The sequence below is a fragment of the Thamnophis elegans genome, chromosome Z, assembly GCF_009769535.1.
Source record: "Thamnophis elegans isolate rThaEle1 chromosome Z, rThaEle1.pri, whole genome shotgun sequence".
Taxonomy (NCBI): domain Eukaryota; kingdom Metazoa; phylum Chordata; class Lepidosauria; order Squamata; family Colubridae; genus Thamnophis; species Thamnophis elegans.
The window spans coordinates 358,525-384,371 of NC_045558.1; the positions used below are offsets into that span (position 1 = coordinate 358,525).

Sequence of the window (25,847 nt, forward strand, 5' to 3'; positions counted from 1 at the left end):
TCCCTCCACGGCTCCCCAAAGCCCCAAGAAAACGGGGGTGGATTTTCCTCTTGTAGAATAGTCCTCGACTTAGGACCGTTTGCTGAACGACCGTCCGCTGACAAAGGCCCTCGGACTGCTTTTCACACTTAGTGGACATTGCACGTCCCCGGGGTTGCGTGATCAACATTCAGACGCTTGGAAACTGACTCGTGCTTATGACGGTCACGGCGTTCCCCAGGGGCCAGGCGATCCCTTTCGGCAAGCAAAGTCAAAGGGGGGGGAGAGAGAGATTCGTTTAACGACTGCCTGACTCGCTGGACAATGGCAGGGATTCACTTAACCACCTAGGCCCAAAAAAAAACCACCCCTCCATGTCATAAAATGGAGTGCTATTCCTTTCACAACCGTCTGGCTAAAGCCACAGAAATGTCGGCCTCAAATTGTGGTCATAACTGGAGGACTACAGGAAGTCCTCAACTTACAATGTTTCACTTAGCGACTGCTCCAAGTTGCAACAGCAGGGGGAAAAGTGACTTGGGACTAATTGTTCGCAGTTACGACCTTTGCAGCATGCCCGGGGTCACAATTCAGACCATTGGCAACTGACTCGTATTTACGACGGTCGCAGCATCTTGGGGTCACGCCCTTTTGCAACATCTGACTAGCAACAATCCGTGGGGAAGCCAGATTCAGTTCCCAATTCAGTTCACTGCCGGGAACAATCACTTAACGACGGAGGCGAAAAAGGTGGTAAAATGGGGCAAAGGTCACAAAAGTCTCGCTTAATGACGGGAAGGTGGAGCTCCATTGTGGCTGCTGACATCCAGCCCTTCACCCCAGGGAGATCACCACAAGCCCCCTTTCCAGACAGAAAAGAGGGAGGAAGCCGAATGCCCCCCCCCCGCACGTTGGACCCCATGGGACCCCTTTGTGGATCGGGCAGTTATGGGGCAAAAAGTGGCTGTGCCTCGGTTACCCTTTGTGGCGGCTGCAAAGGCCTCCTGGGTCTGCCCCCTTTCAGACAACAGGGCCCCTTGGCTGTCCATCACGCGTTGCCCATGGCAACCGTGTTATCTGGGGGGGAGGAGGAGGGAAGGGTGAGCGGGAGGCCGCAGACGCGTCTGGGGAGAGGAAGGATTTCCCTAAAAGGGGAAGGGGGGGAGCGCATGGCTCCTGCCGCAGCAGCCCAGCAGCTGCCTTTGTTTACCGGCTGGCTGGCGGGAGGAAGGAGAAGTCGCTGACGTGGAGAGAAAGGCCACCTGGCACCCGGGATGGGGAGGAGGGGCGGGGGGAGGACGGCGCCTGGCCTCTGCCCCCCCCAAGTGGCAAGGCGAGGCGGCCCTGCCTGCATGCTGGGGAGGGGGCTGGGGACCCCACCTGCCCTGCCCTCCAAAATGGCCGATTGACCCTTAGAAGGTGGAAAACGCTCCCATACGCACACAAAGGAGTCCATCCACTCAAGGCCCCCCCCCAGGCCCGTCCACTCAGCTTGCTGACCCCCAGCCCTTGGAAGACCCCTGCCCAACACATCCCGTGGGTAGAGAGCTGCACCTGGCCAGAGGACGGCCCTTTCTCCAGTTGGGATCCCCCAGCCCCCCACCCGAGCAGATCTCCAGATTTCCAAAAGGATCAAGCCACCACAATTCTGCCCCCCTCGTCAAGAGCTCTCCCAGCTGAGAGGATCGGGCCCCGCAGGATGGCGTGCACGGAGGACAAAGACCCCCTTCCCTATCCTTGGGAACTGGCCAGCCCAGCGGCATCTCCCGAAGGCCACAAGCGGATCCGAAGCTTGATCCCCACCAGTCGGTCCCCAACCTTTCCGTCTCTGTGGATGGGCAGCAACTGGGGGGGGGGGAGAGGGGCTGGTCCCATGGAAGTGGCGGCCAGGCAGGCGTGGGACTCTTGGCCGCTGGTACAAATGGAACTGCGCCCGATGTGCTCGGCCGCCACTTCTGAAGGGGCCTCGTCCTGGGACTGCGCCGTGGCTGAGGGTCCTGGATCCCTGATGTGGGGCACTGAAGCTGGACCTCTCCTCAAAGACCACCAGAAGGTGGCCACTGTCCTGTGGGGAGGGGAGGCTGGGACAGGACCACCCTCTGACTCCGGCTGGTGCAGTGGAGGGGCTGGGAAATCTGTGGGACCCGTGTGGGACGTTAGTCCTTACCCATTCAAGGTCCGCTCTCGGCTGCTTAATTGGGGGGGGGATCTTCCCTTTTTCAGGCTGAGGTGGGCGGGTGGCCCCCCTCCTCACCTGCGTTCCCAGGCAGAACAGGTGATTCTGGTGCAGCCCCTGAGCCAGACTCTCCCCCACAACTAAATTTTGGGAACCCGGCGAGAGGACCACAAGGGGGGACTCCGCCGCGTCTCTTCCTTCACCGGCCTTCGTTACCCTTTGCTGCGATTGCTGATCGAAAGAAAACTATGGATTAATCTCTCGGTTGACCCACATAAGTGGGGGAAGGAGGGAGGGGGGCAGAAAGGAGCCTGGGGCACCACCGAAAGGACCCCAGATTCACCCTTAAATCCAGGGCGGGGTGTTCTGTGGGGCCTGCCCAGAGAGACCAAAGGCATCCGCAGGAGGAGGAGGGGGAGGGGGGAGGAGGAGGGGGAGGGGGGAGGGGGGAGGGGGAGGGGGAGGGGGGGAGGAGGAGGAGGAGGAGGAGGAGGAGGAGGAGGAAATGGGCAGGCAGAGATGGCAGGACGTCCGCTGACCCGAAGGAAGCACACGGAATCCTCATTTTACGACAGACCATTCAGTGACCGGTTGATGTTCCCAGGGCACAAAGGACCATTGTTCACACTTAAGACCATCAACCCATCCCCACGGCTGGATGATTTACACTTGGATGCTTGAGAACTGACTCACATGTATGACGCAGGATCACGCAATCCCCTTTTGCGACGTTCAGACAAACAAGTCCAATTCTATCTTACCAGCATAAACAACCGCCGGGATTCGCTTAACGACCGTGGCAGGGAAGGTGGCAAAGTGGGCCAAGGCTCACTTAACCACAGCCTCACTTAGCGACAGAAATGGAGGGGGGGGGGCTCAATGGCGTTCGTACGTTAGAAGTCAGAAGGCTCCAAAGCCACGAACCCTCTCCCTCCCTATGGGGCAGGGAGGTCAAGGGGGGGCAGAGAAAATGGGGAGGGGACGGGGGGGAGGGGCAGTCCACCCCCCCCCTGCTGGAGAGGAGCAGAGCACAAAGGGAAGAGACAGGAGGAAAGCCGGGATGGATTGGGGGGGGGACACAAAACAACACAGCCACACAGGGGCAGTGAGGCAAAGGGGGGGGGCGGGGGGGGGGCTGCACAGCTCCATGCCAACAGCCTGCTGGATGAAACACAACAGCATCTCCAAGGCCGCCCAGGCCGGAGCAGCCTGTAAACACACCCAGGGACGGAGGGGAGGGCAGAGAGCAATAACCCCCCTCTGCTGCCCTTGATCTGTGAAAGGCCTTCTCCCCAGCCCCCCCCGGGGGGGGGGTTGGTGGTGGCAGGGGGAGGAGGGCCAGGAGGCAGCCCCTCCCCTTGCAGCCCTCTTGAAGGCAGGAGAAACAGAGCTGGCCCAGGCCCACGAGTCGGACTGCTTATCTTCCCGGGGTCCCAGTGGGATCCAGGCTGAAATTCCATCCTTCCTACAGAAGAACCCCCCCCCCACAGAGACACACACCAGGGACAGCAACAGACAACAGCTGGAGTCCCCTGCAGAGCTCATCGCCATCTTCTGTGGAGGAAGAAGAGGCCACCCTGAATGTCTGGAAAGCCTCCTCCTCTTCCTCATCGACGGAATCATAGGGCTGGAAGGGGGCTCTTGGAGATCTTCTAGTCCAACCCCCCCCCCCCGCGCGCTCAAGCAGGAGACCCTCACAGAGTCACAGAAGGACGGAGTTGGAAGGGACCTCGGAGGCCATTTAGTCCAACCAGCTGCTCAAGCAGGAGACCCTGAGTCAAAATGGATTTCTTCGAGGGCCTGATCAGCATTGTCATTCTCCTCCAGGGCCTGGCAGGAGGCGGGGATGGGACAGATGCCCCCTGCAGCACCCTCCCAGCCAAAACAGGAAACAGGGCTGTGGGCGAGGCCCCCCGCTGCCCACTTTTGGCCTCCACAGCCTCCTGCAGCCCTCTGGCAGCTGAAAACGGGCTGGTGGGGGGGAACGCCACAACCTGGTGGCGATCAGTCCATGGCCCAGTAGTGGGCGATGGCAGAGAGGTTGGGGACCCCTGCCCTAAGGCCGTCTCTGGGAAGTAGAAGCTGGCGGTGGAAGGCTGGAGACAGCCGTGGGGCCCTCTGAAGAGCCCAGGAGGGCCAGCCTGCCAGCGCACAGCTGCATGCCAGTGCAGGGGGCATACTGGGAGGGGTTGAGGTGGGAAGGATGAAAGGTTAGTCCCAATAGCAACAGGCACCTTGGATGTGATCCCAAAGCAACCGGAACGCTCTCGGCATTGACCAATTCACCCTCGGTCAATTGTAACAGGCAGCCCAGAACGGCTGAAATCCCGCGACAGTGTTTGTAAGGACGTCAAGCAGCCACCTTCCCCTCCACCGGGAGACAAACTGGACTCCGTAGGTTGAGAAAAATCCTTAGCCCCGTCTGACCGTCCGGCTGGAACATCTGCACAAACCATCATCACCGCCGGCCTTGTCCAAATCCCCATTAGCCAATTGCAAAAAGGCTGCTTGATTGGGGACAGCTGAGATCCTGCGACAATCCCTTTAATACCATTCAAGAGGGACATCTGCCCATCTGCAGCCTTTGGGAAGGACTCCAGAGGTGGACCAGAAGGCCAAACGCAGCCTGGATGACCACGTGAGAAACTGTCATGAAAAAAACCGCTCATCTCTGCTACAATTATTGCAATTTCGACGGAATAACCATTTTATATCCCCGGGTTGTTTTCCAAGAGTTGAGGTGGACTTCCAAGAGCCCATTCACCCGCTTCACGCTTCCTCCTCTGGCAGGTAAATAGGTGGTATGAAATTGGAGAAAAGATTTTTAAAAAGGCGAGATATAAATAAATAAACAGCCGGCGCAAAGTCTCCTTGAGAGCCATGGGGAAAATAATCCAGGTGGCATTTGAGCTTATTTTCGATGCAAGAAATAAAGCGGTGCCTTCAACGGCCGGAGTAGGTTTCTCCAAATCCCCATTAAAAAAAAAACCTCAAGAGGAAAACTAGAGACAATGTACATTCTTGAAACTCCCCCCCCCAAAAAAATGTTTGCTTCGTGCCAAGACTCTCCTGCTAAAGCAGGGGGTTGGACTAGATGACCTCCAGGGTCCCTTCCCACTCTGTCCTTCTGTGATTATGAAAGCAGTGGTGGGTTTCCATTTCTTTTCCACTGCCACTCCCGGTTCTCCCGATTGCAGAAACCCACTCCTGTCCGTAAGGGTCTCCAGCTTGAGCAGGGGGCTGGACTAGAAGACCTCCAAGGTCCCTTCCAACTCAGTCATGCTGTGCTAATGAAAATGGGCAGGCCGACTGGCCGTTTGGAGAAAGGCGACCAGAGGAGGCCATTCAAAGCCTCCAAGCCAGGAAAAGAAAAGCGGAAGTGTAAGTTTATGAATGGAAAATTGGGAAACACACGAAACATGGCGTGTTTCTGCAACGGAAGACGGGCGAACCCAGGGCGGCTTCGCAGGATAGCCAACACTGGGAGGAGGAGGAGGAGGAGGAGGAGGAGGAGGAGGAGGAGGAGGGGGAGGAGGAGGAGGAGGAGGAGGAGGAGGAGGAGGAGGAGAGGGAGGGAGGGGCACTGAGCACATGTGCTCTGGCCAGGGAGAGTTTTACCCCAAGTATTAAAGATCTCGACAGACTCAAACCCGGGGTCCTATCCAACAACGCGAAATTTAACATGGAGAAAACCAACGTTTTACACCCAGGTGGAAGAAACCAAAGGTACGAGTACCAAGTAGGCGAAACACAGCCCAAAAGCAGGAGCTGGGAGATGGACTTTGGAGTCCATGCGGACGATCTCTTAAACAAAAGCCAGCCGTGTGCGGCTGCAGCCGAAAATGCTAACTCCCTCCTCGGTGGTCTAAGCAGAGGCATAGAATCAAAATCCCATGGACTGCTTTGTAAAGCCTTAGTAAGGCCCCACCTGGAAAATTGCAACTAATTTTGGTCAGCGGAGTACAAAACAGTTGTTGAGACTTTGGAGAAAGTGCAGAGAAGAGCAGCTGAGAGGATTGAGGGCCTGGAGATTAAAACATCGGAAGGATGTGGCAGGATTTGGCTCTGGTTACTCTGGAGAAAAGGAGGAGTAGGGGGAGGACAGAGTAACATTTAGGGTGCTGCCCACAAGGAAGTGGGGGGGGGGTGTTTAAACTTATTCTCCAAAGCACCAGAAGGCAGGACGAGAAACAATGAATGGAAACTAATTGAGGAGAGAAGCAGCCTGGAATTAAGGAGAAACTTCCTAACAGGGAGCACAATTAACCAGTGGAACTCCTTGCCACCAGATGTTGCTCCACCGCTGGAGGTTTTTAAGACTGGACAGCAATTTCGTCTGGTATGGTAGCAGTTCTCCTGCTTGGGCAGAGGGTTGGACCAGATGATCTCCAAGGTCCTTTCCAACTTTGTCACTCTATGATCCCGTAAGGGTCTCCTGCTCGAGCAGGGGGCTGGACTAGATGGCCTCGGAGATCCCTTCCCACTCTGTCATTCCGTGATCCTGTCAGGGTCTCCCGCTCGAGCAGAGGGCTGGACTGGGAGACCTCCGAGGCCCCTTCCAACCCCGGGATTCTGTTATTCTCCTGCCTGAGCAGAGGCTGAGCTAGATGACCCCCCGAGCCCCATTCCCAGCTCTATCCGCATGGAGGCCGGAAGGGGGAATCCCTTCCCAGCGAGGCCTGGCTCGGGAAAGTCAGCCAAGCCAGGGAGCTTTTTTAATCCACCCGACGGACGGATCCCTCTTGCGAAGGGCGAAGGTTAATTGCAAACACAGGGAGGAGAGCAAACAAAACCCCACGCAACCCGCTGGGTGGCCGCCCCCCCCGCCCCCCCGGCCCCTCCTTCAGCAACGACTCCTCCTGTGAGCTGGGCCTCCCCCACGTGCCCCTCAGCTGTTGTGCCGACTGAATGACAACCGACACCTCCCCCCCCCCCCCCCGCAGCCTCCTCTGCCGCTGCCGAAGAATTTGAAACATTTTCCCTCGGCTGCGGCGACATTCGCACGCAACTCCTAGTTGGGGGGGGGTCCCTCCTGGCGGGGAGTTTCATGCCGCACATACAAACAAGCGTTTGGCCTCCATCGGCCTCAAGCTTCTTGAAGCTGGAATTCCCTTGAGCGGGGACGAGTGGGGGTTGGACTAGATGACCTTTGAGATTCCTTCAATGACTCTGTAACGTCTCCTGCCTGAACGGGGGTGGGGTGGTGGTGGACTAGATGACCTCCAAGGTCCCGTCCAACTCTGTCACTCTAGGATTCTCTATTCTGCACAACGGACCCCCAAATGTCCTGCGAAGCAAGCCATTGGGTGAGTCTTGCCCTGTTTTACGACTTCGTTGTTAAGTGAATCCTCCAAGCCGATACCGTAATAACTTGGTTGTTAAGTGAACCGGATCTTCCCCAATGCTCGTCGGACAGTCTCAAGTGGAGATCACATGACCTCAGGACCCAGCGACCGTCGTAAGGACGAAACCCTTGCCGAGCCTCCGGATTTGGATTCCTCCCCATCGCAATTCTACAAAACAGCCCTCCGTCCACCACTTTCAACTGTCACTAAACGAACCGTCGTAAAACCGAGGATTGCATCAGAAGCTGACAAAATAAAGCCAGCGGCTGAATTTCTCCAGCCACGGAAACATCCCCCCCTCACCCCCCCCCCGAACCACAACGCAGTGTTCAAAGCAACACAATTGCCTCATGCTGTTGTGTTCATTCACAAAACCTGACACACAACTGAAACCCAGCTGAAAACGGGACAGGATGAAAGGCGGGGTTGTGCTCGTGTGTCTGTGTGTGTGTGTGAAACACAACATTTTTTTCCCTTTGCAAGCGGCTTTTGCAATCCCAGCCCAAAATGTCAAGGATGAAAATCCAACAATTTCAGATTGTGTCAAATAAAACCCCTGAAAAATCATTTGTAGCCCCCCCCCCCCCTCAAAAAAAGTTGCGCTTTTCACACAACTTTGTGTGCCGGTTGCAACGTCCAGGGTCAGCTGGTTGGAAACCTTGACACACTTGCAAAAAGTTGAACAAAAACCCCCATTTCTTGGCAAACTGGGATTCTTCCCAAAAATGTCGTTTTGACACATTCTGACAACTTCTGATTGACACAGAGGAGAAAAATCCAATTATTGTACAAATTAAAACAAGGCGGCTTAAAAAACCCCAAGAAACAACCACAAAACTTCCAAACATTATTTCTTTTTTCCCCTTCAAGGTTCTCCTTTAAGATGCTTCGCTTAGTGACCATTCCAAGTTACAACAGCACCAAGGAAAAGGGACTGTTTGTCATCCTCGCGACCAACTTGTATTTATGACGGCCGTGGCATCTCGGGAAGCCGGGGAGCCTCAGCCATGGAAATCTTTAATCGGTCATCCCCAATTTATGACGCTTCACTTAGTGACCATTTCAAGTTACAACAGCACTGAAGAAAAGGGACTGAGGATCATTTTTCATGCTTGCGACTAACTCGTATTTATGACGGTCGCGGCATCTCAGGGAGCCCAAAAATCTTTCTCAGTCATCCTCCACTTACGACAGTTCGGTTAGTGACGGTTCCCAGTTACAACAGCACTATAAATTCGACTTATGACCGTTTTTCACTCTTACGATGCCCGCAATCACAGGATTGAAATTCAGACACTTGGTAACTCGTACTTACGACGGCTGTAGCATCCCCGCGATTCCCTTTTTGGCGAGCTTTGAATCAGCAACATCAAAAGGGAAGCCGGATTCACTTAACGACCGGGTGACAGGCTGAGCAATGGCAGAGATTCACTTAGTCACAGTGGCAATAAAGGTCGTAAAACGAGGCAGAATTCAGTTTCGTGGGGCTGCCCCAAAGGCCGTAAGTGTAAAAAACAGCCCCTCAAGTCACATTTTTGAGGGCCGTCGTCACTTTCAACGGTCACTAGAGGAACTGTTAAGTCAAGGACAACCTGTAAGAGGGTTGGAAAGGGACCTCAGAGGTCATCCAGCCCAACCCCCTGCTCAAGCAGGAGATCCTTATAGAAATACATAGTTGGAAGGGACCTCAGAGGTCATCCAGTCCAACCCCCTGCTCAAGCAGGAGACCCTTATAGAAATACATAGTTGGAAGGGACCTCAGAGATCATCTAGTCCAACCCCCTGCTCGAGGCCCTTACAAACGGTGTCCCTGCCCACCCTCCCGCCTGCCCCGAGCGTGCCGCTCACCGTCCTTCCGATAGAAGCAGATCTCCACCTTCCGCTCCTCGGAGCCCAGCAGGGCCTGGGTGATCTGTACCGTGGAGCTGGTCTGGGTGCGAGGCCCGTACAGGAAGTCGCAGGTGCACGGCTTCTGCATGACCTCGGCCCGGGTGTAGCCGCAGAGATCACAAAACCCATCGTTGCAGTAGATGATGGCGCAGTTCTCCACACGGGCGTTGGCGATGATGAACTTGCGGCCTGCGTGGAAAAGAGAACAGGAGACTCGGGCAGAAGAAGAGAGTCGGAAGGGACCTTCGAGGTCATCTAATCCAACCCCCAGCTCAAGCAAGGGAGAGACCCACACAGAATCACAACTGTCTGGTTCTGTCACTCAAATGAACCCTCCTTGGGGTGTGGGGGCTGTCACTCAAGGGGGCATGGCTGGGTATGCACTGAGCCCCCTCCCCAACACACACACACACACACACACAGCAGCCAGAGGAGGAGGAGGGGGCTGCGAGGGAGGAGGAGATAGAGCTGGCCACCCTCTGCCAGGCTGTCAGGGCCTGGGGGGGGGGGGGTCTGCGAGAAACTGTTCCCCCCTCCCAGCCTCGGAGGAGAATGACAGAAGGGGCCTTGGAGGTCTTCTAGTCGAACCCCCTGCCTTAAGTCCACCTGTCCTCCGGCGCCCTCTCGGCCTTCATCGGCAGGGCGGCCTCCTAGCATCCCTCCTCCCCGGCCTCCGACGGGACCCCCGCCCCACCGCTCCCCCCCCCACGAGAAAAAGCTGGCGTGGACCCTCCAAGGGACCGGTTGGTTCTCCGCTGCCGTCGCCCCTCTTCGGGCCGGCAGGGAAGACGGACCCGGCGCCCCGAGAGGGTCTCCCGCCCCTCCTGCGGCCCGGCTAGAGGACGGCTCGCCCTCCCTCCTCTTCCTCCTCCTCCTCGGGCTCCACGGGGCTCCCCTCCCCGCTCCCGGGGCGCCCCTCCTCAACCTGTCGTGGCAAGACCCCCTTCCCTCTTCGGCCGCCCCCACTTACTTTGCCCCTCAAACTTTCGGATGATGGTGTCGAGGAAGGTGTTCTGGGGGGCCACGTGCCCCCGCCGGACCGGCATGCTGTAAGCCCATGGGGGAGGGTCGCCCGCCCCTCGTCCCCACGCGCCTCCAGGACCCCCGACAGCGGCGACCCCCGGCCGGCCCAGCGCTGGGGCCTCACCCCGAGCCGCGACCTCAAGGTGGGGAGGGGGGGGCGAGGCAAGGAAGACCCTCTCCCCAGCCCCCCCTAGCCCCGCTCCTCTGGGGCGCCCTTGATTCTTCTCGGTGGGAATCCGGGCCGGACGGGATGGGGGGTCTCTAGAGTCCCTGGAGCCCCCTCCCCGAGCCGGGGTCTCCGCCTGGATGGGACGAGCGGCGATGCCGAACCTTATTTAGGAAAAGGCGACGGAGCGGTGGGGCTGGAGAAGGGAGGGGGAGGGAGGGGGAGGGGGGAAGCCAAGCAGGCAGAGAGGGAGGGAGGCGGGGGGGGGGCGCAGCCGGCCGCTGCTTCTCGGGCTTCCCCCCAGGTGCGAGCGGGGGACTCGCCCGCCGTGCGGGGTCTCGAACGGCCCGATCGCAGTAGCTCCGGCGGTCCAGAACGGCGAGCGAGGAAGAGGAGGGAGGATGTTGGGAGAAAGGGGGGGGGGGTGATGAACTGAACCGGGGGCGGAGCCTGGGCACCTCTCAGCCAATGGCAACGCCCGCCACCCGAGCCTTCACGGGGTGGGGAGTGAGGAGGGGGGGCGTCCGTCAGCGGCTGGCTCAGCCGAGCCCCGGAACCTGTCGGCAGCTGCGAGGCGGGTCTTGGCTCGCGGGAGAGGAGGATGGAGGGGATGATGCCTCTGAGCCGGGGCAGAGTGCCTCCTCTGGCTTGGGAGGGGGTCTCAAAGGGCGGGGGTCTCATTGGGAGCAGCTCGGGAGGGAGGGTCTCTTTTCTTTGCCCAGAGGGGTGTCGGCTGCTCCTGGAGGTGCCTCCCCTCCCCAAATCCCCCCAGGGGCTGGGGGTGGGGGGAGCAGCGACAGCATGACCCCTCCCCTCCAGCTTTCCAGTCAGGAGACTGGCTCCAAGCGGACCCCTCCCCAAATTGCCAGCTGGAAAAGGGCCAGCTTGAAGGGAACCAGAGGGTGGTGGGGGGGTGCGTGCGGGTAGCAGCCCCTCCACCGATGACGGGTGAAGGACCCAGCAGGTTGTTCTTGGGGGGGGGAGCAAAAGGGGTGGAGCCCCCAGGCCCCCTCCCCTCCCATGCCCCTCCTTTTGGTCAAAGTGGGCCTGCAGAACCTCACCTGGAGCTGGAGGGCAGAGCCCGCCTGGCACCTGGGTGCCCCAAATGGGTGCATTTTTTTTCAGATGCACTGTCAAACTTTGAACGGGCACTAAATGGACCAGTCGTAAATAGAGGACTCCCCAGGTCTGGCTCTGATGTTCAAGCCAATCTACTCCCCCCACACACACACATATAAAATGTGAATTTATTTCAAACTTTCCTCCTTAAAAAGTCTTCCCTGAACCGGAAGAGGGGGTCCTTGACTTACGACTGCCTTTGAGTCAATTTCTGTCGCTAAGCGAGACATTGCTTGTGGGAATTCGCCCTGCGTTTCAATCTCTCTTGCCGTCATCATTAACGGACTTGTTGCCGTTGTTAAATGAGCCACCCGGCTGTTCAGCAAATGCAGCTTCCCCCCTGGAGGTTTCTGGATGTCGTCGTGAAGTGAATCTTTCTTCCCTGCTGACTTGCAAAAGGGGACCGTGGCCTCGGGACACAGCAGCGGTCGTAACTATGAGTCGGTAGCCAAGCACCTGGCTTCTGATCACATGACCATGGGGATACGGTCGTAAATGTGAATGGTCGCAAGTCACATTTTTTTCAGTCCCATTGTAAGTTGGAACGGTCGCTAAATGAACCGTCGTAAGTCAAGGAATGGTCTGTGTTCATTTCAAATGTTCCTACCTAATATGGAAAATGGAAGACTTTGTGATTTATTCCTGCCTGAGCTGGAGAGGAGGATGGGCTTCGGTACTTCTGCAAATTGTGGACTTCATCTCCCAGAATCCTCCAGCCAGGGAGGGGAACAATGGCAGATTGTGGACTCCCAGAACCCCCCAGCCAGCGTGGGGAGCAACTGCTTTGTCCTGCTTTTCATTCCTTGTTTTAATTAAGAAAAAGACAGGGGCGAATTAATTTTAGCTAGACCGGTTGGGCCTCCGCCTGCAAGAATGTGCAGGTCTTTGGAAAGACTTCCCGGCAGGGTCAAACGCAACGCCTCCTTCGGCTGACCACGAAAGTCGGGCCGACAGGATGCGGTTTTCACACTGCCCTGAGTTGCACAGCAAGCCACACTCCGACCGGAACGAAACCTGGTTGACGTGGCGATTAGCTGAAGCTGCGGTTAGAGGCGTCCAGCGGAAGGTCCGGTCATAAGTGATCAACCCGTATCGACTCTCCACAACCTTCCCAGCTCAGTGGCCGGACCAAGTGTGGGGTGAGGAGGAGGGTGTGTGTAAGCGGCAGGGTGCATCCTGCCCTCGTGCGAATAGGGCTTCGTGCGCGAGCAGAGAGCAAGGACTTGCCCTCCCGCACGAAACTCCACTCGCGTGAGACGCAGGCCCTTACGTTCACGCCCAAAACTCCACTCGAGCGAGAGACTGGCACTGCCCCTCATACCCGAAAAGCCACTCGCACGAGACGCAGGCAGTCGAGTGCACGCAATTCCGCTCGTACATGAAACTCCACTCGGCCGAGAGGGAGGCTCTAACGCTTGCGCCTGAGGCCTCATTCCCATAAGCAGGGGTGCTTGAGTGGAGGTCGGTTATGCTTGCACGCAATGTGTCCGCCACTCACGTGAGCAAAGGTTTGCACGAGTGCATGTGCTAGCGAACCGCTCGAGGGAGTGGAACGTCGTATGCGCATCCTTGGTCGTTTCTTCTGTGGCCCCGTTTCGAACAAGCTGCAGCCCAGGGATTGGGGGGACCCCTGAGTTATACAGTATAAAAGGAAAAAGGGGTTCCTGCGGATTTCACTCCCTTAATTGTTGCCGAATAGAGAGGGCTACGTCATCTCCGCTTCAAGGCCATTTTGCCAGTGCTGCCGGAAGAGATTTCGGTGCAACATGACATCACAGCGCTCTGTTACTTTCCCACCAAAGTGGTACCTATTGATCTATTCGCATTTACATGCTTTTGAACTGGCAGGAGCTGGAACAAGCCCCGTCCCCTGGCGTTCAGGTCTCGAACCCAGGCTGCCAGTCTTCCAACCAGAGAGGCCCCCTATGCCACTGCGGGCTTACAGGATAATGAAGTAGAATTAAAGACTGAATTTATATTCCTTTTAGAATTTTGGCCTGCCACACTTTCTCTTATTTCATTATGCTGTTTCTTTAAGTATAGTTGATGGGAGGGGGGAATAGACAGGAGTAGGATTGTGGAATGTATTGTTTTCATTCTTTGCTAGAAGCCCAAGGTCGTCCTTTGTCTCCGCACTTTCACACCTGACCGGAAGCAGCTGGGTGTGGATGCCAGTGTGGAAGAAGAAGATTGGACCATGTGATGGATTGTGGTTGTGGGGACAAGATCATGGACTTTTAACTGGGTGGAATTCTGATGTCATTTCCAGTATTGGGATTAACACAGATGTGCCTAAGATGTCTGTCTTATTAAATTGGAACCAAAAGGATCGTTTTGCCTTGGACTCTGATTTAATTCTGCATGATACTTGGAACGCTGACAGGGGTATTATGGGATGGCGTTCCTTTGTATACCTATGCGACGATCATGAAAATTGTCAGCAATCAGCAATTTTCTTTACTTTCCCTTTTGTGAATTGGTATAGAGCAGGGGGTTAGACTGGATGACCTCAAAAGACCCTTCCAACTCTCTCATTCTATGTGTCAGGCCTGCCTCCTTCAATATCCAAGAAAGGAAAAACTCAACTCCATGTGAATAAAGTACTTTTATTAGATATGAAGTGAAAGCAGCAAAAGGAGAGCAAGATCTGAGCCAGAAAGGCGGGAACATCTACATATCAAACATTTACCCAGCACCCCCCCCAATCCCCCAACCCACAGTCCAATCTGCAGCTCCCTCAGGTGTCATGTGGGGTGCAAGTTGAGACGGTTGGCCTTGAGCAAGTCCACACATCGGCCTCCAGCATGCGCAGAACAAGACTCCTCCTGTACAATATAATTCCCTCCCCCAATACTATGCACCCCCCCCCCCCAATGTTCCTATGGCAGCCGATAGCAAGCAAGCATAGGAAGCAAAACAGAGGCCGACACTATGATTCTGTCAGGGTCTCCTGCTTGAGCTGAGGGTTGGGCTAGATGACCTCTGAGGTCACTTTCACCTCGGTGATTCTGTAATTGTGGGCTTTCCAAGCTCCCCGAACACCGGCAGGAGAGCCGAGGCCCCCTGGTTGCCACTTCGGGGCCCACACAATTCCTGGGGGAATCTCACGAGTGGGAGAAGGGACGGTCAGACCTCCCACACCTCCTGCCAATTAACCCAGGGAGCGAAGGGCCTCATGTTCCCCGGGAGCATCAGCGTTTTTTCCCCAAGGCCCAAGAAGAGTAAACAGCCTTGAACCCAGGGGGGGACGACGCAGATCTATGGAAGAAGAAAAGTGGGTGGGGCTGAGCCAAATCACACACACACACACACACACACACACACACACACACTCCCTCCAGCGTCTGTGGAGAGGTTCCATCATCCACATCACAGTTGCCCCCAAAGTGCTTTTTCGTTAAACAACAACAACTGATTTTATTTTGTTGTTTCAAACGGTTCCCTTCTTCATTTCCTGTCTGAGAATTGGGGATGGGTCAGGGGAGAGGAGAGAAGGACCGGGGGAGATGGACAGACCTGAAAGAGGACTTCCAGTACTTGAGGGGCTGCCCCAAAGAAGAGGGGGCCCCACTTGTTTTCCAAAGCACATCCGGAAGGCAGGGTGAGAAGCAACGGATGGAAACTAACCGAGTAGAGAAGCAAACTGGAATGAAGGAGAAACTTCCTGACAGGGAGGACAATTAACCAGTGGAACTGCTGGCCACCAGAAGTCCTTGGTGCTTCATTGCTGGAGGTTTTGAAGAAGAGACTGGACAGTCACCTGTCTGAAATGACATTGGGTCTCCAGCCTGAGCAGGGGGTTGGACTAGAAGACCTCCAAGGTCCCTTCCAGTTCTATTCTGATAGATGAGAGAGGGGGGAGGAAGGGAGGGAGGGAGAGAGAGAGAGAGAATGAATAGCTAGCTAGCTAGCTAGACAGACAGAATTAACTAATGGAACAATTTTCCTTGTTGAGCAGAGGGTTGGACTAGAAGACCTCAAAGGTCCCTTGATGAACCAGGGGGATATCTCCAGAGGTTGTAGGTGCTTCATCACTGGAGCTTTTAAAGAAACAACTGGACAGCCAACTATCTGGAATGATCTAGGGGTTCCTGCTCAAGCAGGGGGCTGGACTAGATGACCTCCAAGATTCCTTCCGTGATTCTGTAATTTTGTTAAGGATCTCCTGCTTGAGCAGGGGGCTGGACTAGATGATCTCAGAGGGCCCTTCCAGCTTTGCGATGCTGTTATTGTATGCTTGTTGTTCTCCATCTGTTATGAACCAGGCCAGAAAACCCTCCAAGGGTCTGCCTTGAGAGATTCCCCCCCCTCGTGTCCCACCTAAGCCAGAGTCCCATTCTTCCGAGCCTGCCCATCCCCATCTCTGTCCCCCCCAGACCCATTTAAGGACAGAGAAGTAGCCATCCGCCTTGACCCATTGTGGGTGGGAGGGGGAGGCCCTCTGTCCTTTTCCTGGACTCTACACTGGTGATTTGAGTGCAGATCGGAGGGTCTTTTGCGCTCGGAGCCCCTCACCCTTTTCTCCAAAGCCAAGGGTCCCGGACTGCTTTGTCCCTTGTCCCTTGGCCCTAGGCTTTGACCCTTTGACCCCAGATGGCTCCCCCCCCCCAAGAGGGTATCCTTTCCATACCCTCCACCTGCATGGACTTTTTAAGACTCCCCTCCCCCCAGTTGCTGAACACGACTCCCCTGCCCCACTTTGCTGCTGGTTGCCCTCTCCTGCTCTCCCACCCCCCCACCCCCATCATCCCCCTCCCCTAAGAGGGAGGGAGGCCTTTGGGGAGCCTTTGTGTAAGGTGTCCACAGGAGGATAATTTTAGACCCTCCGTCAAGCAGGGTTGAAAGGAGAAGCTGAACAAAAGGGAGCAGCAGAAGAGGAATTTTAGGACATTATCAGCCCTAAAATAGACGAGGGGGAGAGAAGGACACGCCAGGAAAGGGAGGAGAGGCATGAACAGAATGACAGGCATGGGAGGAAAAAGGAAAGGAAGGAAGGAAGGAAGGAAAGAGAAAGAAAAAGAAAGAAAGAGAAGAGAGGGAGGGAGGAAAGAAAGAAAGAAAGAGAAAAAGAAGGAAGGAAGGAGAGAGTGAGGGAGGAAGAAAGAAAAGGAAGGAAGGAAGGAAGGAAGGGAGGGAGAAAAGAAGAAACAAGGAAGGAAGGAGAGAGGAAGGGAGGGAGGAAAGAGGAAAGGAGGAAAGAAAGAGAAAAAATAAAGAGGGAGAAAGAAAGACAGAAGAAAGGGAGAAAGAGAAGAATGAAAGAAAGAAAGAAAGAAGAATCAAGGAAGGAGGAAAAGAAAAGGAAGGATGGAAGGAAGGAAAGAAAAGGGGGAGGAGGAGGAGAAGGTGGGAGAGAAGGAGAAGGAACTTGAAAAATGGCAGCTACAAGTACAGGTAGACCCTGCTTAATGACCCTGATGTTTCGCTTAATGACTGCTTGGCTGAGCCCTGCAGGGGCCGGCCCCCATGACAGTCGTTCAGCGAGAACTACCCTTCCGTCAATCGAGGCGAAGACTTGCCCACCTTCCTCGTTCTTCTTCAGCCTCCGAGAACCCAGGACTTGGGCGATGCTGTCGGATGCCTCTTTTCCAGCCGTGGAAATTTTCGGGCCCTTTTGGCTTCTTGTGCTCATTCATTTTCCGACTTTCCGTTTCATTCATTTAAAGATCAAAATTAACACATTCAGGCGGGTTCCGTCCCCCCCCTCATTGGCAATGCCCCCGCACTAGAGAGACCCCCCCCCCAGTTCTCAATCGCTTCGGTGGAGGATGGAAAAATTGCTTATCAACCTACAGACGATTCCAGGGTTGGAAATCAAAACCCAGAACGATTCTCGCCAGGACGTTTCGCTTGGCGGTTATACGGCGTCGTTAAAAAGAGCCTCAGTGAAATATCGGCTTACTGTTGGGATCTCTGAGTCAGCAGCGTGGGCCGGCTGCGGAAGAAGGCCGAGACAGCTGGAAACGGCCTCACCCCAAGCGTGTAAAATAAGAGACTCAGGGTGTTGGAAGGGACCTCGGAGGTCATCCAGTCCAAGCCCCGGTCAGAGCACATCATAGAGTGACACAATTGGAAGGGGCCTTGGAGGTCTTCTAGTCCTACCCCCTCCATGAGCAGCAAACAAACCCTTACAGAATCACAGAATCACAAAGTTGGAAGGGACCTTGGAGATCATCTAGTTCAACCCCCTGCTCAGGCTGGTCAATTGCATGGTATCCCATTTGAGAGACGCACCCACAACCTCTGGTGAGGGAATCCCCACTGCCTGAACTGCTAGGTTGAAGCCTTGGGAAAAAAGGAGGGAGGGGTGTGGGGGAGAAAGAGGGAGAGGGAGGGAGGGAGATACAGAGAGACAGTTCCCTGGTGCTTTCTGGAGGCAGGTTGTGTAGGAAGTTACCATCCACCCCTCTCTTAGAAAAATGGAATATTCTGGGAAATATTAAAAAAGGCAGAATATGATATCTCCCTGGATCAGAAATGGAGAAACATGTTTTTAGGCAGGAAACAGACTCCCTCTTAATAGCCCCCACCTTTGTCAATGGGACATTAAACAGCCTGAGCTAGTCTACTCTACACAACAAAGGTAGTATTAGCCTTCCACAGAAACTCACCCCAAGGCACCTGGGGAAACGACGTCAGCCAGCGAGGCAACCAAACGTGGACTCGAAGCACAGCCTAGAGAGTTGCCCCTGCATGGCCCCCTGGGAGCCTTGACAACCAATCAGAATACAAGCTCAAGATCAAAGGCCAGAGAGGGCATAAAATCCGGGATTTTCATCATCTCGCTCTCTTTTCTTCTTCTTCACCTAACATCTGGAAGCATCTGATCCCCCTTTTCTGTTCAGGAACTCCAGCCTCGTGACCCTGTCCCCCATTAAGCCATCTTCCCAAGCAGCGTCTTTCCCCCCACTTGGAGCTGAACCCAGAAGGACATTTCTTCCAACAGTTGCTTTCTCCCAGACGTTTCATGACCCAACTAGGGAACATCACCGGTGCTAGAAGGGAGGGGGGTTGGAAGGGAGAGGGGAGGGGAGGAGGACAACCCCTCCCTTCTACTACTGATGACGTTCTCTGGGTTGAGTAATGAAACACCTGCAAGCAAAACACACACACCCCCCAAAAAAATCGAAGGTCATTTCCACCTTGAGCTCCGAATAATCTCCTTTATTGCGGACTGCCTTAAAACCCGTCGCAAAGAGAGAAAGGGAGGGAGGGAGAAGCAGAAAGAGAGGGGGGGGAAGGGGGAGACCGCCATGTTGTGCATACTCACAACTGCCACTCCCGCCTCCCCCTCCCCTAAGGCTCCGCCCGGAGGGAGGCCTGGCGGCCGTCCAGCCATCGGACCAAGGAAGCCGGGAGATTCCCGGCCAATCTCGCTCCCTTTCGCTGGAAACGCGGCTGCGCCTGCGCGTTCGAGCCCGTGGCGCTCTCCAAGGTGCTGGACGCGCCGTCCTCTCCCGGTTTTCTCTCTTGGAGGGGCGGGGGGGGATTGGGAGCGGCCCCTCCCTCCCCTCATCAGCGGGGAAAGGCAACCTCCACACACACACACACACACCACGCGCCGGGGCGGAGACCACACAGCGCCTTCCCGGAAAGCAGGAAGAAGGGGGGGAAGTGTCTAGCCCGGTGTGTTTCCCCCCAAGGACCCCCAGAAACAGAGATCTCGGAATAATAGACTGGGAAGGTCCCTTGGAGGTCATCCAGTCCAGCCGCTGCTCAAACCTTCCAGAATCATAGATGGGGAGAGTTGGAAGCAAGCTCACAGATCGTCTGCTCAAGCAGGGGGGTTGACTAGATGACCTCCAAGATCTCTTCCAACTCTGTGATCCTGTAAGGGTCTTCGGCTGGAGCAGGGGGGTGAACTAGATGACCTCCGAGGTCACTTCCAGCTGTCTGACTCCGTAAGGGTCTCCTGCTTGAGCAGGGGGCTGGACTAGAGGACCTCCAAGGTGCCCTCTTCTTCTATGATTCTGTATTCTTTTCTTCAGAATAATTGTCCGCAACTGAGCCCATAATCTTTGTTGCTAAGCAAAAAACGTTGTTAAGCGAGTTCTGCCCTCTTTTGCGACCTTTCTTGCCGTGGTGCTTAAGTGAATCACCGCAGTTCTTTGTAACCCGGTTCTGAAGTTAGTGACGCGGTTGTTAAGTGAATCTGGCTTCCCCGTGGACCTTGCCTGTCCAAAGGTTGCAAAAGGGAATCGCTTGACCTCGAGACCCTGGAACCGTCATAAATGTGAGTCAGTTGCCAAGCGGCTGAATTCTGATCAGGGAGAGGCTGCAACCGTCCTAAGTGTGGAAAACTCCCATTTGTTTCAATGCTGTTGCCATTACAAAGGGTTACTAAATGAATCATCGTAAGTGGAGGACTCTGTTCAGGGTCGCAGCATTTCACTGATCCACCAATTTTGTCGCTTTGTGAAAGTAGACAACAATTGTCTGGCCTGTTTCTGCTTTGGACAAACCCATGTTGGCTTCTGGTTAGAAACTGGCTTGTTTCTTGTAGTTCTTCGTTTGCCCAGGAGGTGGCGGAAAAGAGCGTTTGTAGTCCTTGCTCTTCTACGAAGTACAAGAAAAAGACAATGGGGGGAGGGAGGGAGGGAGGGAGGGAGGGAGGGAGGGAGGGAGGGACGAAGAGAGGGATAGGTGGATGGATGAAGGAAGGGATGAAGGAAGAGAGGGAGGGGAGGGAGGCACAAAAAGAGGGATGGATGGATGGATGGATGGATGAAGGGAGAGAGGGATGGATAGATGGATAGGGTGGATAGATGAAGAGGGATGGAGGGAGGGAAGGAGGGATGGATGGGGGGATGGAAGAAATGGAGGGAGGGAGGGACGAAGAGAGGGATGGATGGATAAATGGATGGAGGGAGTGAGTGAGTAATAGATGGAGAGGGATGGATGGAGGGAGGGAAGGTGGGATGGAAGAAATGGAGGGAGGGAGGGCAAAGAGAGGGATGGATAAATGGATGGATGGATGGAGAGCTGGAGGGAGGGAGGGAAGGGAGGGAGGCACAAAAAGAGGGATGGATGGAGGATGGATGGATGAAGGGAGGGAGGGATGGATAGATGGATAGGATGGATAGATGAAGACAGAGGGAGGGAGGGAGGGAAGGAGGGATGGATGGGGGGATGGAAGAAATGGAGGGAGGGAGGGACGAAGAGAGGGATGGATGGATAAATGGATGGAGGGAGGGAGTAATAGATGGAGAGGGATGGATGGAGGGAGGGAAGGTGGGATGGAAGAAATGGAGGGAGGGAGGGCAAAGAGAGGGATGGATAAATGGATGGAGAGCTGGAGGGAGAGCTGGAGGGAGGGAGGGAGGGAGGGAGGGAGGGACAAAGAAAGGGATGGATGGATGGATGAAAGAATGACAGAATCTGGGTTGGAAGGAGCCTCGGAGGTCATCTAGACCAAACCCCTGCCCAAGCAGACGACCCTGTACCATTCCAGACAAGTGGCTGTCCGGTCTCTTCTTCAAAACCTCCAGTGATGGAGCAGCCACGGCGTCCAGTGGCAAGCAGTTCCTCTGCTCAATTGTCCTCCCTGTGAGGAAGGTTTTCCTTCATTCCCGGTCGCTTCTCTTCTCCATTCGTTTCCATCCATGGTTTCTCATCCTGCCTTCCGGTGCTTTGGAAAATAAATGGACCCCCCTCTTCTTCGGGGCAGCCCCCCTAAATCTTGAAACCCTGCTCTCCTGTCCCCCCCCCCCCCCGCTTAGCCTTCTTTTTTCTAGACTGGCCAAACCCAAATCCTGCGACCGTCCGTCGTATCTTTTCTCCTCCTAACAGTTTTAGTCGCTCTTCTCTGCACTTTCTCCAAAGTTTCAACCTCTCTTTTGGCCAACAGGGGGGAGACCGAATCCGGATGCGGCCCCGGCATCCTTGCTCCGGGCCCGGTTTGGGCCCCGATTCCTCCCCGCTTCCACGTCCCACCGACGGGAAGAAACGGACGTGGCCCTGCGCTTGGCCCGGGTAACCTCCCTGGGACGTCCGGCTCACTGGCCGGGCACCCGCCGGGGTCTCTGGGGAGAGATGCCGCCTGCAGGCTTGGGGAGGGCCTGGGCGTGTCGACACTCCCCAAAGGAAGCCTGGTCGCTGGGGCGGGTGCCAGCCGCCCCCGCGGTCCCAGCCGGCCCAGCGGATGCTTTATTTATGGGAGTATTTATAGCAGATTTTCCACCCCGGTTGAATATCAAATGTCTGGAACGAGAGCAGGGCAGCCGCGGGACGCGCCAGGCCGGCAACAGCCGAGCGAGGAAACCCGGCTGGCTCCGACCCAAATCGGGCGTGGCTCCTCCAGAAAACACCTGTGCACGGGATGCCGCCTCTGCCCGACGTGCTGGCAAGGTGGGGCCAGGGTCTCCGGAAGGGGCCGGCCAGGGTCTGTGTGGCATCGGAGAGAAGGAGAGGTTGCCCCCCGCCCCCTTCTCTCACATCTGTCTTATTTATCTATCTCTCATCCATCGGTCCATTCATCCACCCGTCTGTCTGTCTGTCCGTCCGTCCGTCCGACCCACACCCCCCACCCCACCCTATCTTTATCTAGTTATTTCTTCCTTTTTTTCTCTATCATCTATTTATCTATTTATCTATTTATCTATTTATCTATTTATCTATTATCTATTTATCTATTTATCTATTTATCTATTATCTATTTATCTATTTATCTATTTATCTATTTATCTATTTATCTATCGATTTATCTGTCTGTCTCTCCCTCCCTCCCTCCCCCCCTCTCTACCCTTGGTTGAGTAGGAGAGCCTTACAGAATAACAAAGCTGGAAGAGACTTCAGAGGTCATCTAGTCCAACCCTCTGCTCAAGCAGGAGCTCCTCTACCATTTCAGACAAGCGCCTGCCCGGTCTCTTCTTAAAAACCTCCAGAAGCACCCACCCCTTCCAGTGGCAAGCCGTCCCACTGGTTCATTGTCCTCCGTTAGGAAGTTTCCCCTTCGTTCCAGTTTGCTTCTCTCCTCCGTGGGTTTCCATCCCTCGCTTCCGGTCCGGCTTTCCGGTGCTTTGGAAAAGACGCGGACCCCCCTCTTCTTTCGGGCAGCCCCCCCCCCAAGCCCTGGACTAGCTACCCCGTCGGGCGTGACAGCCCTCCCTGCGAGGAAGGCAAAGCTGTGAGCGAGGCTGGATTGGAAGGCTGCCTTTCCCCTGGCAGGTTTGGGGGTTCCGCTTTTGCCTCCCAAGCTGTGAGCCCCCAACCCAAGGAGGGCCAGAGACACCCCACCACCACCACGGGGAGATTCCTGGGCCAGCCACATGATTGGCTGGAAGGCTGTCGTCAGCGAGGTTTCCAGGCAGGGAGGGAGGGGCGGATGGGCGGATGGAAAGAGACCTTCCTTCTCCCCCCCCCCTCGGGGTGACGCCAAGAAACTCTGCGTGTGGTAGGGGGGGGGTCGGACGTCCCTCCAGTTGCTGGCACGGATCCTGCACTTTCCCCATCCTCTCTCCCTTTTCCTCCCCTTGGAGCAGGGGGTTGGACTAGATGACCTCAAAAGTCCCTTCCCACTCTATAGTCCTCTAAAGGTCTCCTGCTTATTTTTTCTTTTATTTTTTAATGGTATATTGTATTGTATTGTATTGTATTGTATTGTATTGTATTGTATTATATTATATTATATTATATTATATTATATTATATTATATTATATTATATTATATTATATTATATTATATTATATTATTATATTATATTATATTATATTATATTATATTATTATATTATATTTTATATTATATTATATTATATTATATTATATTATATTATATTATATTATATTATATTATATTATATTATATTATATTATATTAATTATATTATAATATTTATATTACATTACATTACAATATTCTATTCCTATTCTATTCTATTCTGTTCCTATATTATATATAATTACATTATATATATTTCATCACATTACTATATTATATTGTATCATCTCATCTCATGTTAAATATTTTTTATTTTTATTTTATTTTATAAGTTTTGGGCCACCCGTACAATGTGACTCGGGGTGGCTCAGAGATTGCAAAACCAATTTAAAAATAGGGAAAAATAAGATTATAACAACCCAGAGTTCAAATATTATGAAGAATTACTACTCTTCCACTTCCAACAGTTCATTTACTGATCCTTCCAAGTGACAAGGGCCTTTCAAAAGTGACCCAAGACCCTCTTTCACTCTTATTCACCCGTATATACGACGGTTTTTGTGCCCTTTGTGTGTTTGTGTGTGTCTGTGTGTGTGTGTGAGTCCTGTGATCCCCTTCACCGACCTTCCCCACGAGCGACGTCCAACGGGGATGGGGGAAGCTTGATTTGCTTAAAGACGGTGCGGCATCCTTCCCAATGCTACTGATTCGCTTAACAACCGGGGCAAGGATGGGCGTAAAACTAGGGAGAAATCCACTTAAGGATGCCCCTGCTTGGAAATTTAGGGTCGTAAGTTGAGGACTCCCACGATAGAGACTGTTTCTGAGCCCCCCCCCCCCGGGAAACCTCAAGGTCTTCTAGCCCACCCCCAGGCATCCTCAGAGCAAGTTTCCCAGCAAAGGACCCCACCCCCACCCCAAATCCCATGCCGTCTTTCATAGTTCTGGGTCCCCTCCCACTTGGAGGGAAGCCCTCAACAATTGTCACTCCAAGTTTGTGTGTGTGTGTGTGTGTGTGTGTATTAGTGGCAAGTGGTGAGTGTGAGAAACGCCCTTCCTGTTGGTCAGTTCCTGGGGAAGGAGAGACCCACGGTGGCCTTCCGGAAAAGAAGGGAGGGTCCCACCTGCTTCTCCTTCAAGGACACCCCCGGGGTCCGGCAATTCGGGGATGGGGAGGGACAGGGAGGATGAATCACTTGGGGGGGGCATCCCTCCCCTAACGACCCCCCCCAAGGGCTGGCTGGCTTCCCGTCCCATGACACACGCACACGGATGGAGAGCGGGAGAGCTTCGTATGATATGATACGATGGGATGGGATTCACAGGGGGTGAGCAGGCCGGGATTTCAGAGCCTAGCAGAGTCACGGAGTTCGAAGGGACCTCGGAGGTCATCTAGGCTGACCCCCTGCTCAAGCAGGAGACCTTTACGGAATTACAGTGTTCAAGGGGACCTTGGAGGTCATCTAGGCTGACCCCCTGCTCAAGCAGGAGAACTTTACAGAATCACACAGTTTGAAGGGACCTCGGAGGTCATCTATGCTGACTCCCTGCTCAAGCAGGAGACCTTTACAGAATTACAGAGTTTGAAGGGACCTTGGAGGTCATCTAGGCTGACCCACTGCTCAAGAAGGAGGCCTTTACAGAATCACAGTATTCAAAGGGACCTTGGAGGTCATCTAAGCTGACCCCCTGCTCAAGCAGGAGACCCCTATGTCTGACATCCATTTTTCAGACTTATGACGGTCGCAACCTCCCCGTGGTGACCCGATCCAAATCCAAAGGAAAGCTCTCTGGGCATCTCTTTCGGTGTGTGTGTGTGTAGCCTTGTCGTTGTGGAGCTGCACACGTGGCCCAGCCAGGACGCAACCAAGACGGAGGAAGGAAATGCGAGGTGCGGCTTCCCGTCTCCGACACCCTGGAACAACGACACAGCTCCTCTGGTTGCGTTGGGCAGGCCCCGTGGCCAGGCTGAGGATCTGGGGAGGGTCCTCCATGGGGAGATGGGTGGGGGGTCTCCAATGGCTGGATTCCCTCCCCCTCCAAGGATTGGGGTGCTGGGGAGGGGGGGCGGAACAGGCTCCATCTTTCCCAACTCAAACGGCAACGGCTTCTTTCGTCTTCCTTTGCCACAAAACCGCAATGACACAAACGAACACACAGAATCACCGGACAGAATCATAGAATGGCACAGGTGGAAGGGACCCAGGAGGTCATCTAGTCCAACCCCCTGCCCAAGCAGGAGACACTCGCAGAATAAATGGCTTGGAAGGGACCCAGGAGGTCATCTAGTCCAACCCCCTGCCCAAGCAGAAGACCCTTACAGAATCATAGAGTCACAGAGTTGGAAGGGATCTCGGAGGTCATCTAGCCCATCCCCTGCATCAATATGTCTCTCTCAGTTGGGGGGAGAACGCAGGACCCTCCCAAAATAACCCCAGCCTTGTTCGGGACTGATGGGGATGGGGGGGGAGGTTTGAGGGCAGGCCAAA

At 54.6% G+C, this 25,847-nt stretch overlaps 1 protein-coding gene across 4 annotated transcripts in view; it reads right to left on the minus strand.

Moving 5' to 3' along the window:
- The window catches only part of KCNH2 (potassium voltage-gated channel subfamily H member 2), a 38,839-nt gene extending 27,858 nt beyond the window's left edge, over nt 1–10,981 (minus strand). For 3 of the 4 annotated variants that reach the window (XM_032236908.1, XM_032236906.1, XM_032236907.1), the window contains exons 1-2: nt 10,361–10,981; nt 9,349–9,579 (exon numbers count right to left, since the gene is read on the minus strand). In XM_032236908.1, coding sequence (XP_032092799.1) covers nt 9,349–9,579; nt 10,361–10,436 — 307 coding nt within the window. In that variant the 5' untranslated portion in view covers nt 10,437–10,981. Of the gene's footprint in view, nt 1–9,348; nt 9,580–10,360 lie in introns of those variants that run through there. The other variant, XM_032236909.1, reaches the window with a different exon arrangement.
- Between the last annotated feature and the right edge of the window lie 14,866 nt (nt 10,982–25,847).